The sequence below is a fragment of the Ammospiza nelsoni genome, chromosome 6 (genome assembly GCF_027579445.1).
Source record: "Ammospiza nelsoni isolate bAmmNel1 chromosome 6, bAmmNel1.pri, whole genome shotgun sequence".
Taxonomy (NCBI): domain Eukaryota; kingdom Metazoa; phylum Chordata; class Aves; order Passeriformes; family Passerellidae; genus Ammospiza; species Ammospiza nelsoni.
The window spans coordinates 30,296,515-30,312,289 of record NC_080638.1 but is presented as its reverse complement, the minus strand read 5'-3'; the positions used below and the strand labels follow the sequence as shown (position 1 = coordinate 30,312,289).

General features: G+C 38.4%; 1 protein-coding gene across 1 annotated transcript in view; it reads right to left on the bottom strand.

Annotated features, from left to right (window-relative positions):
- The window catches only part of MAP3K9 (mitogen-activated protein kinase kinase kinase 9), a 48,393-nt gene that overhangs the window by 19,809 nt on the left and 12,809 nt on the right, over positions 1–15,775 (bottom strand). Inside the window, exon 3 of the mRNA XM_059474629.1 lies at positions 721–901. Coding sequence (XP_059330612.1) covers positions 721–901 — 181 coding nt within the window. The remainder of the gene's footprint in view (positions 1–720; positions 902–15,775) is intronic.

Genomic DNA, 15,775 nt, shown 5'->3' with positions numbered 1-15,775 from the left:
ACAGTGGTATTCAAACTCAATTTCTGGAAGTATATGGGCCAACCCTTACACCTCCCCACCATATTAGCTCACTCATGAAAATTCCAGTGCATGAATGAACAAGACAACATATACATGCAGGTTACTATTTATGGGTTACATACTCAGATGGACCCAGATAAGAGATCTATTATCTTATGTGAAATACTAGAAGCATGAAGATAATTAAACTACTACGAAAACAAAAAACATAGTATTGTGATTGAAACAGGATGGGGAATTCAATTAACTATAGTGTGTTTGTATACACATACATTAGTGACAGATTACTACCAAAACAAAATAGTTCAAAATTACCTTGTATGTAAAACAGAATAAAAATTAAGTACTTCTCAGATTGTATTATGGCCTTTGATTATGTCAGTCAATAGCCAAGTAAGCCCAAAACATTTCATTAAGATAAAGCAGAGGGGATTTGGATTATGAATCTCAAAATAATGTGAACAAGAACTTATAGAACAACAGAAATTTAGAGGCATGCAGTAGCTGGTCCACCACTTATTTTCTACAGTAACAATAAGTCTGAGATAAGTCTGACAGATGGAAAGCTGGTGGATAAAGTTTTCTTAAGACCTGAGTTTTAATATTTGGTTCACCATTACTCATTCTTACACATAAAAGAGACTTCCTGGCAGGTCCAGTTACTCTTTAGTATCCAATCACTTAATGCCAAATCAATACCTCCAAACATCGCTGCCTTTGGAGAACATGGAAGAGCGGATGACCTCAGGAGCCATCCAGGCATATGTCCCAGCTGCGCTCATTTTGGTAGTTTTATGCCATTCCCTGGCCAGGCCGAAATCCGTGATCTTCAACATCTTGTTGCTCAGATCTCCATTTTCCACCTTTTCGAGTATCAGTACTGGAGAAAAGAGGGGGGGTTGGGAATAAAACGTATGCAGAGTAAAGCTAGTATTTATGCAAAAAAATATTTTCCTGGAGATCCCCCAAATTTCAAGATTTTCCCTGGCTTTTTGTTACTCAAACATACCATCCATACCTATTGTGGGTTATAATCAGGCTGATTCCTTCATCTGACAACTGAACAGTTCTCTAGCAAATAACTTCAAATTTTACCAAAGTGCTAAGTCCCAGAGAAGAAATATGTAATAACATAATTATTTAATATAATGCCTAGTGTCATTCTGTATAATGCTCTGCTAAGAGGAAGTGAACCACTGTAGCTTCTAGAAATCCAGATAAGGGAAGACATTTCCTAATTAATCCTCTCTCAGCAAGCCAGTAATAGCATCATTTTCTTGAACTGCTTAGAGGACTTTTTTTTGTAAATCCAGATACACACACATAGGCTGGATATACCCTTCATGTAAATGTGTTAGGAGTAGAAAGTCTATGCATAATCTTTTAAGTTACTATTGAATAAATTTATTTTGATCAGCAATAGCATGCCCAATTCTAGAAGACATGTAGACCCCCACAGACTCCCTCCCCCATCATTATTAAACAACTTTTTTCTGCCCTTTCTCTGGCAAAGGAGTCCACAGACAAGAACTTTAAAAACACCTTGAGGCAGAACTCAAGAATGCTGTGATAGAAGACACATTCCTCTGGAGCTGGAAAGTTGTACTGTTACACCACTGAGTTTAAGCCAGAGCCCACAAGTACCCACCCTACTTTAGCAGCATCTCATTATCCTCTTTCTTTATCTTAGTGCAAAGTGACCACACGAGCCACTCCAGCAATGCAACATAAAGCAACAGAATATGAGGGCACTAAACTTCTATAACTAATGGAACCATAAGGCCCTGAAATGTTCTTAAGCCACTTTGTAAAGCACCAAAGAAAGAAATATTTGTATTGGTATTATTCCAAATACTTCACATCAAAAATCACCAAGCCAGTTACACACCATCATTACACAGCTACTTTGTTTTTCATGTCATTACAGACACTATAGACAGAGGTTCCTAGAAAATATGAGGATTTTTTTTTTCTTTTTCTATGGATGCATTAATTGCAAAAAAACCCAACCAAAAAAATCCCAACCAAACAAAAGAAACCCCATAACCTCCATAATCAATCAATCATGAAAAGACTCAAGTGTCAGCCTCAAGCTACTACAGCTTTCTTTTTTTGGGGAAGGCAGAATCATTCCTTCCAATAATTAAAATGGGGATTGCCACCAAATAAAACCCAAAAGTGTTATCTGAACCCTTCTACATTATAAGTAACACACATTTAAAATGTTAAAATACTGCTTTTATTTCAATAATAGAATTCACAAAATACTACTTCAAAGATTTTTGTGGGACAACTCAAGGTGTAAAGAAATTAGACCTGCAGTTAAGCTCCTGGTTCTTCCTTCTTTTGCAAGATTTCTGACATGACCGAATGCTCCTTTTTCCTAATCACAGAGAAGAGACGGAGGCCTAGAGTTACTGTTCTCTTCATGGTGGCAAAACCATATGCATCTTTAGAGCAATACTTCAGTGCACAACAGAACCACCACAAGAAACCAAGGTAGAGAAGGTGCCTTCCTTTGGGCTTCTTCTTCAAATTAAGTCTAACTTTTTTACTTCTTTCTAGTAGATGAAGAAGTGCTAAAAGAAATTGCTAGCAAGTCACTCATTGACTGCAAAGTGAAAAGCTTCCTAGAATGTACATAGTGTTTCTTTTTCTAGCTTGTACCCATTCTGCCTAAAGAACTGGCAGAATAACAAAATGTAATTTGAAATTTAAATGCAGTAATTTAGAGATGTACAGTGATGTTGTAAAGTTAAACTCTGAGACAAGAAAGTACGGGTTTAGGGGGTTTGGGGATTTTTTTGCTTCCCTCCATAATCACCATGATGAACAAACAAATTTATTGTTCACAGATCATATTCTGTCTGAATGAGGTCAACAGCAGGACAGAGCACCATATATCAGAACTGATACATACTTTGTACATACCTTCCTGGTAAGAGGTTATTTAAATCTAATTACCTTGATTTGTATTAAGTTCTAACAAAATAATCAGTACTTGCATAGTTCTTTTGTATCCAGAACTTGTTCTTTTGTCAGAGGCAGGGTAGCAAGAAAAATTACCATGACAAAAGACCACAGAGAAGGACAACAAAAGAGACAGATTTATTGCAAGTCTGATTCTTTAGTTACATCCTTGGCTCCTTTTCTATTTCCTTGTAATAACTGCTTGGAATAGTAATCTTGAAGTCCAAATTTTTAAAAATTAATTTTAAGAATGGCATTTGTTTCAGTTCTCTTTATTGTATTATTCAGTATCAAAAGGCTCACTTGCCAGAAGTCTCCCTCACCCATCTGTCAGACTTTCAAACCAAAAGCCTTGACTCTTCCCTCTTGTTTTTGCCTGAATTTCAATAAAGAACTTGTAAATAGGTGAAATTTTAATTTGTTTCAGTCTCCTCCTTATAAAAAAAAAAGACCTTTATGGAGAACACACAGGAGGTTGCTAGGACACTGCATATGCATTTTGCTTATGCTAATCAACATGGTCTCATTTACTTCTGAATTTTACCCACAATCAGTTCTTACTCCTTGTTTAATACTCTCAGTGCAAGTCCTCTTCTGCACTTGTATTAGTAAATGACAAAACAAACAAGATACATGAAACACAAACAAGCAACATGCTCTCTACAGTTACAGAATTAATGTACTTTCCTAATTTAACAGATTTGATTGCTCAGGACTGAGATAACAGTGGACAGATGATTAACATCTGGCATAACTGCATTGAGTTTGCATGGCCAGGTTTTAGTAGTGGGATGGGTGGAAGATGCTAGAAGCTTTCCCCATGTCCAGCACAGCCAATCCCTGGTGACTCCAAGATGGATGTGCCACTAGCCAAGGGTGAGCCAACTGGAAGTGATGGTAACACCTTTGTGACAAGATAAAGAATTCAGAAAAAGAATAAAAAGTTAGTTATTGGGCAGGTGTAATTGCATCAAGAGAAAAGTGGAGAGAGAATACGTGAGAAGAACAAATCTAGAGACACCAATGTCAGTGCAGAAGGAAGGGGAGGCTCTGGTGTCTAGAGCCATGTTCTAGCTCTAGACACCAGAGCTAAGCTTTCTCTGCAGTCCATGGAGGACCACATGGATGTGGAGATCCACCTGTACCACATGGAGGAGACCCACGCCAGAGCAGGCGGATGCCTGAGGAGGCTGTGACCCTGTGGGGGCTCATACTGGAACAGGCGCCTGGCAGGGATCTGCAGATCTGGGGAAAGGTTTCCTGCCAAGATTTGTGACTGCATGGAGGACCCATGTTGGAGCAGGCTGTGCCTGAAGGACTGTACCCTGTGAGGGAAGAGTGCAGAAAGAGTAACCCATGTTGCAGCAGTTTGTGGAGTTGTTGCCTCCATGGACTTCTCCAGCATGAGTCTATTTCCTGTGGGAGGGACCCCACACCAGAGCAGTAGGAGGACTCCTCCCACTGAGCACCAGCAGGAACAATGTGTGATGAATTGGGCATAACCCCCATTCCCTGTTTCCTTTTGCTGATGGGGAGAGGAAATACAGCTGGGAAGGAGGGAAGTTTTTGGGTTTTTTTAAGGTGTTCTTTCACTTCTCATTATCCAGCTCTGAGTTTTTTTACTAAGAAATTCAATTCATATTTCTAATTTGAGTTTGTTTTTCCCATAATGGTATTTGATGAGTGATCTCTCCTGGTTCTTATCACAACTCATGAACCCTTTGTTATATTTTCTCTCCGCTGTGCAGTTGCAGAGGGAGTGACAGAGGGGCTTTGGTGGATGCCTGGAATCCAGCAAGCATCAACCTACTACACTACCAAAACAAGTTCAGGCGCAGATATAGACCACTTACATCAAAATACAGCTAATACACCAAGGAAGTAAATCTCAATCTTGTCTACTGATTTTAAACATCTGCAAGTAATGCAGAGGTTTAAAATAGGTAGAAAATTTAATAGAAAATCTTCCACATTCCCAGCCTTCAAGAGAGAGACTGGCAGCAAAGACCCTGGACCCAGTCTGCAAGGGAAGAACGAGATCCAAACCAGCAGGAACACGAAGAACGTGTATCAGAGATCAGCCTTTCCCTCTTTCAGCAAGGCCCATGGCAAGAAATCTCTTCCTGTGTGCAGGCATAGAGCCAGCCAAATTGTAAATGAAGGTCTGCTATGTACCACTGCTCCTCTTTTTCCTCTGTGGCACAGGCTAAAAGCTGATCTTAAGTAGCATGGTAGGAGCCGACCAGCAGTCTACTAGGGGGACTGGGGAAGGAAATCAGGTATTACAAGCACATTCATACAGCTTGCACCATCCAAATGCTGCAGCAAAACAACTTAATATAGGAAATCACCATGTTCTTTGCTTACTGCGCAAGAACAAAGGAAAGCATGGTGGCCTAAAGTACCATTAAAATGGTTAACAACCTTCGGTGAAGTGCACCATGCATGTGTGTTTCTTATAGGAGTAATAATCCATTAGTGCTCACATATGTTTTCATACAGTCATGAAAGACTTGGAACTTGTCCTCAGGAAAATAAGCATTTGACAATGAGAAGTTAATTACAGCTCACAAAAATCCTGTTCAGCAAGATAGCTCTTCAATATCTCCATGTGTCCCAGTGTAGAATGAATATGACCAAATTTGCCTTAGTATCTCTTCACAAAGCCTTCCTGAGATCAGGCAGTCATGCAGATATAGATACATACGATTTAGCTGTGTCATTTCAACCACTAAGAGTGTACCAAGAACTTTATTACCACATGGACTTTCAAGAGTCATTACTGACCCTTGATCTGACCCCACTGAGAACCAGCCTTGAGAGAACCAGCCTCTGACTCCTTGAGAGCCAGGCAGACTGCAAGTGCTGAAAGACAAGTTAGAACGTTGAGACAGAAAGTTAGAATTGAATACTGAGCCTCCTCTTATCTAGGTTATGAAGAGATAGTCCTTTTTCTTTGAAACTGAAATGTTTACTGAGCTTCCTCCATATTCTTCAAGAACATCTTTGGTGCCTTACAAGAAACGTCAAGTTATTTTCCTATCAGACCCTTGTGAAAAATTTTCTAATTTGTCATCATTATATTTTTCAGTACTTTTTGATAGAGGTTTCCATCTATGTGGTACTTTGGCTTCTGCTTTAGCCAAAACAAGTTGCAGTAACAAAGGGGAAAGGCAACACTGCATGGCATGCCAGTTTCATCCCTACAAAGAATGATGAGGTGTTAACTGTCAATTCTGGTACCATTTAAAGATGGTTTCTTACTTAGTATGGAAGTGGAAGTATTATGTACTCAGAATCCTGTTATGCTTGTCTGTAATTTGGGCTAGCAGCTTTTCTAGCAGAGTTGGAAGTGATGGAAACCAACTTCTTGAGGTCAGGTGAAGCCAATTTACCTTCACCACTATTAGCACCATTCTGTATGTACATTAGCTACAGAATATACATTCTCTATGTAATAGCTAGCAGATTTTCCACACATTCCAACGTCAGTCTTACAGAAAGTCATTAATCCTGTGGAAGCACCCAGTGATCTGTTATCCTAGTGATAACAGATCTCATGGGTTTTGGTTCTGTTTCATGAGCCACAGCTGGATATTAGTGGCTTCAAGAAGAATGAGAGTTACTTTTCTAGAGCCAGGGCCAACTTAGATACTTTTGTTGCTTAAACAAAGATTTGTAGTACTGAAAACAAACATCACAGGAACAGATCCACGAAGTACAACTGACACAATGTTATCTGACACTGAGTCAGCTCTTCTTCCTGTTCCACCAAATTCCAAATTATTATGCTTTACTAGAAAGACAAAAAACATCTGCCTTAGTATTCAAAACAATACAAAACCAACTTGATTAAGATTTCTAAAATGCCATCATATCCTTCAGCCTTCAGGTAGTTCCTACTGCAGGATCTTCAGTTCTGTTTCATCATCACAAGTCACTATGGAGATACATGTCGTTCAGAAGGAGAAATCACTGCAGTGAAAATACTGACACCTGCAGCTTCAAAATTTTGTTATTAAGGAACATCGTGCACAGTAACACTATGTTAAAGCCACTAGTTCTAAGTGGCAAAACAGAGGCCCAAATGATCAAATGAGTTCTGAAGGAATACAAACTGAAGTTACAAAAATTAACAGTTTAAATGCCAGCCAAGTTACAGTTCTGCCATAAATCAGCAGCTAAAACTACAAAAGGGTTGCCCTGGAGGCAAATAATAAACATTTCTAGAGAGATGAAATTCTGTCTTGCATGCTTGCAACAGATGCACACCTACCACAGCCTCACATGTTCAAAAGGTGAATGTCTTCTCCTTCCTGTTCTCTCCCCTCTGTAGCTGTGCATCATTACAGTGAAAACTGGCTTACATGAAACCAACTCACAGCATCTCAGAAGGCAGTCTTCCCAGGCTCCAAACAGTCAGAGACAAGACAAAGCCTCTACAGAAGGGGATTCCAAGCAAATATCTAATATACATGTCTGAATTACCCTCCACAGGAGCCTGTAATGACAAGAGGCACATCTGTCCTAAGTGCTTACTCAAGCCACATAAATCTCTCAGGTCTGATATAAACAAGCTATTTCAATTACAGAAGTTCCCCTACACACAAGATGTTAGAGAGACATCTGGTGAAAACCAATTTACTTATCATTCCAAGATTATCTCAGTGGTCTAAACATGTACAAAGTTAACTAGTCAGAAATATATTGTTCTATTAGTATGACAGCTAATGTAAAGCCAAACTGGTACTACTGTAATATAAGTCTTAAGTAAAACTATCCTTTTGTCCACAAAGCCAGCTGAAGGTCATCTCTCATTGCATCTTGCACCATTCACCTTAATAATCACTGAATCAGTTGAAAAGTCAATGGTGAACATCACTGAGAAACACTCAAAGCCTTAATGCAAGTGAGATTTCACTCCAGATATTATACAGCTGTGTTTTCACTTCTCATGTATCTACTAGAAAGACTTAAGAGCAGATACACCAAAACAAAATAAAGATAGGGGGATAAAGATGTATAACCATTGAGGGGCATAAAGCTATATATCCTTTGATCTACTTGTATCTATGTTTTAAAACACCTGAAGAGACTGGGTAAACCCCATATAATACAAATCACTTCTACTTCTTAGCCACTGCATTAGGAACTTTAAAACTGCTGAGCAAATTTTGTTTTGGGAATATTTTCAACTTTGCTCTAGTGCTGCAATGCAAATAACTGCATTGTTGATATACTCTTCTTTCTGCTTAACACAGCTTATTTGTATTACAATGCTTTTCCTCTTTTCAATTATGCTAGAAGCTCTAAGTCTGAATCTCTTTCCTTCTGCCAGAACATATACATTTGTATCCCTTTCCTTTAATTTTCTTCTTCTTAAACCCATCTTCTCTCCTTCTACACACGCTCCTCTATCCTACACAGAAAAACCATCTGCAGTAAATTTTTCAATCTGATCACTTAAACAAATATAATGAATCTTTTACTGAGGTTTCAAGTCAGTCACTACAAAACCTCAGTCATATACCTCCTATTTTTAATCCAACACTATACTACCTCCTGGATGCACAAAAAAAGATAGTTCAAAGAGGTATATTGCTTTCACCAAGGGAAATTTTTCACAAGGTAAATTAAGAAGAAAAGTCTGGCAATGAAATTAACAGCTGCTGTTTTAATTCTCTGTTCTGCTCACATTACACCAGAAAAACAAGAAAATGTATTATAATCTTTCACAAACAGATACTCCCCCTGGAAGGTGTTAACATTATAAGGTTTTTCCTTGTTTCTCTTGGAATGGTTGTTTTAGTTTCCAGATACACTTTTGAACAGTTCGGACATTCTTCCTGTCCAGTGGGCCAAATAGGGAACAGCTAGTAAGGAAAAATAAACACCTAAACATATTCTGATCCAGTTGATAGCAACAGCAAAGAACTGGTAGAAAATGGCTCCTCAACTGTCAATGTTAAGTGTCAAGGCAGAAAAATATGGTCATAAATGCCTTTTTCTGGTTTCTGAGCCTAGAGAAAGGATTAGGTTAATCTGCACAGTTTAGTGCTGAACAGAATACTCCTTTGCTTTGCTTGTGTTACAAGCTGACTCATCACTTCAGAAGTAGAACAACATTCAGGAAGGAACTACTACACTATTATCTTCCACAGCAAAAATATCCCACTTTTATTTATCAAAGTAGAAGAAAAGGGCTGCTGCTCTACTGCATGAAATAGTATGAACAGCCAGGCATACCAAAGCTGGCTTCAGCTTTTTCAACTAGGCTGCTGTCAGGCTGCTCCTGGTTTATTTGGCACACAGTACACCAAGAAAATAAAGAAGTTCCTGACTTAAAAGGCAAAAGTTGGTAATAACAATACCAAGGAAATCAGGATTACCCTGCAATACCACCACAAGAGTTTACCACCAAACTGCCCATTGCCCCTGTACTTCATGACAAACAGCTATATCAACAACTTCATACTCCATTTCTCAGTCCAGAGAATGTGTGTGTGTATTAAGAAATGTGAAAAAATTGCAAAAAAATCTAAGACAGTCTCTTGTATGGTTCAGCTCACACCAAGTCAATTATCTCTGCATGATGCTACTCAGTAAACCTGGAGCACAAGAATAGAAAGCTATTAGCTAATGAATGTCAGTCCTGATGGAAATGGTCACAATAATTAGGTGAAGGAGAAATAGATAAAGAAATAAGAGCAGGACTGAGTATAATGAAAACTGAAAGCATACAGAAAGAAATCTGTAAGGAAGAAGGTTAGAAGACAAGGAAACCTGTGGGGCAAAAGAGCTGGATTTGTTATCTGTGGTACACCAGGGTATAATTCTAACTTGATGGATGATTGCTGGCTTCATACTTAACTTCCATAAACTTCTCCCCAGCAGAGACAATATAGTCAGATTTTAGTGCCAGTGTAACTACTACTCTTTTATTGAAATACAACAGGCAGACCATGAAAAAAATCACCACCTAGTGATAAAGCAATATTAACTTATGTATTCTACAGTAATATTTTAAAGTTTTATCAATTTTTCATAGAGACCTGTACCATTCAATAGTGTTTCTAGGAGGTCAGGGTGGCTATCAATGCTTTGAAACAAGTTGGGAGAACAAAGTTTCAGAAGCTCTTTTGCCACCAATATAAGAAAAACTGACTATAAAGGAACTCCAAGCAAGGCTGAACTTAAAGGGACCTCCTGCACCTGGAGACAAAGCAGGTGGTGGATGTCCCAGGTGAGGCCCTGACTGCTGGCTACCAGACACAGCACCTGGAGGATGGAGAGCTGAGAAGGCTTGAAACCCTTAAAGGTGCTGGCAATACCCAACACCTGTAAGTGTCAGTGCACTTGAGTAGTTCCAGTTCAGTCTCCACCAACATTAACACTACTGTGGGTCAAGTGTTTTGCCCCCCAACATTCTACAAATGCAGAAAGCGGTCACATTAAAACAAGAGGAAAATCTCCAGCAAAAGCACTCAGCCTGTAAATGTATCCCACTCACACCCATTCCCAGGAGTGACAACCCATTACTTTGTGTAGTGTTTTTGTCCCCTTAAGGCCACATCAGCTGCTGACATAGGCCAAGAGCTAGATGGCAGCAAGAGCAATGGGTGGGAGTGACAACAGAGAAAGGACTGTAAATACAAAAAAATGCCATTGTTATTTCACTTGCTGTAGAAACATTCAATTCTAATATTTAAATCATTACCTAGCTGGATGTGGTGAAGTTTCTTCCCTGGTCTCTCTTTTTATTTGGACTCCAAACAAGGTTACTGCTACACTTCCAATGCTTCAGCATATCTACTTTCATTTTGTTAAGATTGAAGATAGCTAAAAAGACCACTAGTTATGACCTGAAAGGCTGAAAAATGGCAAGGGAAGTCAAACTCGCCCAAAATGGCATTATTTCACCTGACTTTTGTCTACCAGAATAATACCACATCTTTTTGACAGTTGGGTGTTTCTACAGATCATTCCAGTGCAACTGAAGCACCAATGGACACAACAGCCTAGTACTGGATTTGTTTTCCCACAGGCTTTTGCTCATCTGCTACTGTACAATCACTATTTCAAACATCACTAAGACCAGCTGTAAAGAAGGGAAGTAATGTTACCTTGTTGTAGCTGGAATGTGAAAGACCACTGCCTGGAGTACCATTGTGGGTGGGAATACTGGACACATTTTATTTCTTCCTTCATTTTGAAAACAGAACAGCCTACTGTGGCTTTACTGACCAAAATGGAAAATACCTAAATGCAAACTACCAAAAGTGGTCAGATGGTAAATAAGCATCAGCCCATTTACTTCCTCCATTGAAATAATTCAGGTACTGAAAAGAGATAGATCAGATCAGACTGAGTCCATCAAATCCCAGGTACAGGAACTTGAATGAAAGAACAAAGTAAAACCTTTATGAAAACCAATGCTGTTTCACTCCAAGATCCTTAAATGCAAAACATGAGCAGGGTTTCAGTTCTAAATAATGCAAGCCATTTCTGTGGTATGATTTAAGAGGAATCCAGGGAGGTACTACCATTAAAACCTCTCTCTGCTGCCAATACAGGAGAAGTCTCAAGTGCAAGAGTTGAAGGAAACAGAAAATATTTTCATTTCCAAACAAATCCAAATTTGTCCAAAAATTGCTTAACACAAATCTCCCAAGAAAGCTAAAGGCTTCCTGAAGTCAAAGGTTTGCCAGAGCAGATAAAAGACTGAGTAATATCACAGGATCCAGACTCTACCACCCACCCACGGAAGAATATGTCCAAAACTGAGCCAAGCTGTTACAGGAAACTTGGTTTTGAACAAAGAATCTTTTCACTCAGCCACGTATGTTTTCTAAGGGATGTTTTTCAGACCACAGAATACTTATGCAAGCAAGAAGAGCTCTGAAGGAGGTTTATTTAATTTTAATTTCTTCACTGACACACATAGACCCTGGAATTTCACAACTGGGACACGCAATTTCAGCCTACAGAATTTTATTCACTCATCTCTCCACAATATAGGCATAATTTGCACTTTGTACAAATCCCTTTAACTGTCTTCTAGATCTATTTCCAGACCAAATACTTTCAACTACTGCAAGGCTGTGAAATTCATGCAAATGTAGATTAATACTTTTAAATTAAGACTAAGTCAGAAAAATCAGATAAGCATATTTTGCTTCTTGCATGGGACGATTACTACCTTTTCTACTTGCTTTTATCTGAAAAAAGAATTTTAAGTTCCACTGTACTCTGAAGAAATGCAATGCAGTCTGAAGTCTTCAGTGTTTTTATATGTAAGGTATTATAGTAATACAAGTATTGAGCATTTTCCTCTAGCTTTTGAACAGTCCTTATTTCAAGAAGACAAGTATTCATAAATTAAACAAAAATATTCTTGAATAGAAGACTGTTCCACTGAACTTACTCTGATTGTTCCAATCCTATTTTCCCCTCCTATAAATAAGCAAAACTTCCCAAGATACGTGTCAGCTCAGATGCTGGAGGTGGTAAAACCTGGATGTCAGATAAAAAGATAGCCTTAATAGCCTTCATGCTGCTGCATTGTCTCAGAGAGACAGGGGATAGCTATCAAGTCTGCAGTTAGCCTAACAAGTCAAAAAAGCAGTGCTATTGCAAAGGGAACAAGGGACTGATGTTGCCAGGCAATCCTTTTTTTTTAATTATTAAGTCCTTTTGGCAGTACACTGGCATTCTGTCTTGAGGACAGAGCTAAGCATTTGGGAAAGGATTTCAAAAATTCGCTCCAAAATGAGACCTCATATTGTAGCAGTTTGCCAAAATCTAGTTTGCAATTTTAGCTCTACCTTCCGCAGTCAGCCTGCACAGCTTTGCTTCACAAGTATCCAGATAATGAGCAATCTGCTCTTGATCCTGCATTCAGAGTACTTAAAGTGATTAACAGATCTGCACATGGAATAAGTCCGGGCTTTCTGCATGTAGCCTTTACATACCTTCTGTTGGGTACTCTGCCATTCATTTCAGCAGGACTGCATCTTTATTCTGATATCTGTTTGAGGTACAGAAGGCTAAGTGTTGCATGAGATGCTAGAGAGGACAGAATTTAAGACCCACTCAAAATTTCACATCTTAGAAGCAAAACCAAAACCCACACATATTGCCTCTAGTAATAAGAAAATATTTTCTCTCTTATTACTAACGATTCAGCAACAGTACATTAAAAAATATATGTACACCTTGGAACCAATACCTCCTTAATTACTGGGTACGAGTCAGGGTTCAGCAAATCCATAAAGCTGCATGACTGTCGTCTTCTATCAACCTAGAGGAGGTGATGGATGTGACAGCACAGCAGTTCTTGGATTTTAAGCCATGCAGTACAGTAAAGAGCTAATGCATAATGGGGGAGGGGAGAGGAAAGGCCTCCAAAGCCCCGATATATTTAGAATCGATCCTTTCACCTAGCCAGGCTGTAAAAAGTCTTATCGCTTTAGTGATCTCTACAAAACACTCTGAATGCTCAGGTGAGTTTCTGGGGAAAAAAGAGCTGTTCAGTTCTGGTTTCAGACTAAATCCTACCATACTGCTGACATTGCAACAACCTCTAGCTCAGGCACGGATTATTGTACTCTTCATAATCAGTTAAATGCTCCAAGGAAAAAATATAATTACATCTGTACTCAACACAGGGCATTGCTAAATTGTATCACTTTGAAAGCCTGCAACACTTCAAGAACTGTATTATGCAATAACAAAAAAAGGAAAGGAAAGAGTAAAATCACATGAATGGTATTCATCATTCATCACTCAAGAGACTATCTGAAAAGAGATATAATATGCTGGTTCAGTGGGAGTTGTTTCCAGGCAAATATAAACATGAAATTCATGATGGAAAAGGTAGCCCAAACTGTTTTGTTTTAGTTTCAATTAAGACATCTTTATGAAACAGTAAGTAAAACAAACACCAACTCATTAATGGAATAAGCTGGTACTCCAAAATCTAGAAGGTAAGAAAGACAAAACTTCACAGGTAGCAGCAGCACAATCCACACCATAAGCTGGGGTGTTTTATGGGGTTTTTAAAATCAGATTCAACCTAAAATATTTCTTAAAAAGGTAGAGAGGTGTATTTTCATTCATCAGAACAAATGTTAAAAGGCATTTAGATGCAAAATCAACACCAAGCTACATATGACAACAGTAAAACTCAAGAGTTTCTTGGATGCTGCCGAGTTTGACCTTAAAGTAAGCAAAACAAGTTGTCAGCTGCTGAGAAAGAGTGGATTCCTGCACTATTGTACATGAAAGTCCACACAAGACTTTCAATAGAGCTATCAAAAAGCTCTTGACTTTTAGATATGCTACACTTCTGATAGATGTTTTTTGACCCAGCTTACCCTGTGATTAAAGATTCTAACTACAATAACAATAACTTGATGAAGTATTAGGAATATTCTGTGGTTACCAGAGAACCATAATTATATCAAAACCACACATTATGTGACTGATTACATAAACAAATAAAAAGCTAATCAATAAACCTAGGGCAAGACTGACAACACTTCAACAAACAGAATTGGGCATATCAAGTTCTATTAATCAAAGTTATCGTATTTTTCTTATTCTCAGGATCCTTGAACAATGCAAAGTCAAATTTCCATAGGCCCATACTCATAAAGGAGAAACAACAGGAAATGCAATGCTTTTGTGATAGGTGGACCACACGGTCTGGTCCACATACATCCCACCACTCTTATATGTACCATCCTTACAGCAATTATTCATAGTAGCATTTCTTTTTAGTATACCAGGAACCTCCCAGGAATCTCCAATTTAAGCACAGAAATTTTTGCAGTAAAATCTTAGTGGTAAAATTATTGACCTGTTACGAGTAAGTGGAGCTGCTGGCACACTGACTATCATCTGCTATACATCTTAATAATTAGTCTATACATAGGCAAGGAGGAAGCCATGTTTGCATTTTAGATTTTTCCACCTGTAATACAAACAGGAGATCCCAATATTTCTCAATGGCCAAACCAAAATCTAGGAGCCTGTTTCACAACGCATCAGAGATGGATGTACAGAAAACTGGGAGCTTGGCTTGTAGCTGTAAAATTATCCCAGACGTAAGACATGCAGCATTCAAAACACATACAGAATTTCAGAGACAATTTGAAATCCATATGTGCACAAGATAATGCTTTCTTTTTTGGGAGGGTATTTTTGTTTTTAATAAAAAATGGTGTTATAATAAACGTGTGAGCAATACAACAACACCTCTAGAAAGCTTCATGGAAGGGCTGTGTGTGGCAGTAATACAAATACTTCATAGCAAGGCTGTGTGTCCTCTGGCTACTTCCTTCCCAAGAGGACCCAAAGTGATGCTGCACCAAGCTGCCATTACCACCACAATGACTATTCTACAGACTGGGACGCAACAATTTACCGTTCTGTGGGCAAGAGCTCTTCTTTCTGAACTTAAGAAACAGTGATGAAACTAAACAACACAATTCTGAATTGTTATGCTTTGGAATAGTTTGTTTTCTCAGTGCATGAGTTTCTGTTACTATTTGTGAAAAATGCATGTATTTTATTATTGGTTTTTTGCAAATATTAAAATGAATATTATATGTGTTGTGTTAGAAAGTAATGCTGTATTAATTCTCTTAAGTACTGTGTTAAATATAGTTTTAGGTTATAAAAATTGTTAAAATAGAAACTATGCTATGTAAGATGCTTTGTTTAACAGAAAGGGCTTGCAGTGAGATAGCAGCCACAGGACACTTAATCTTTCAGAGAAAGG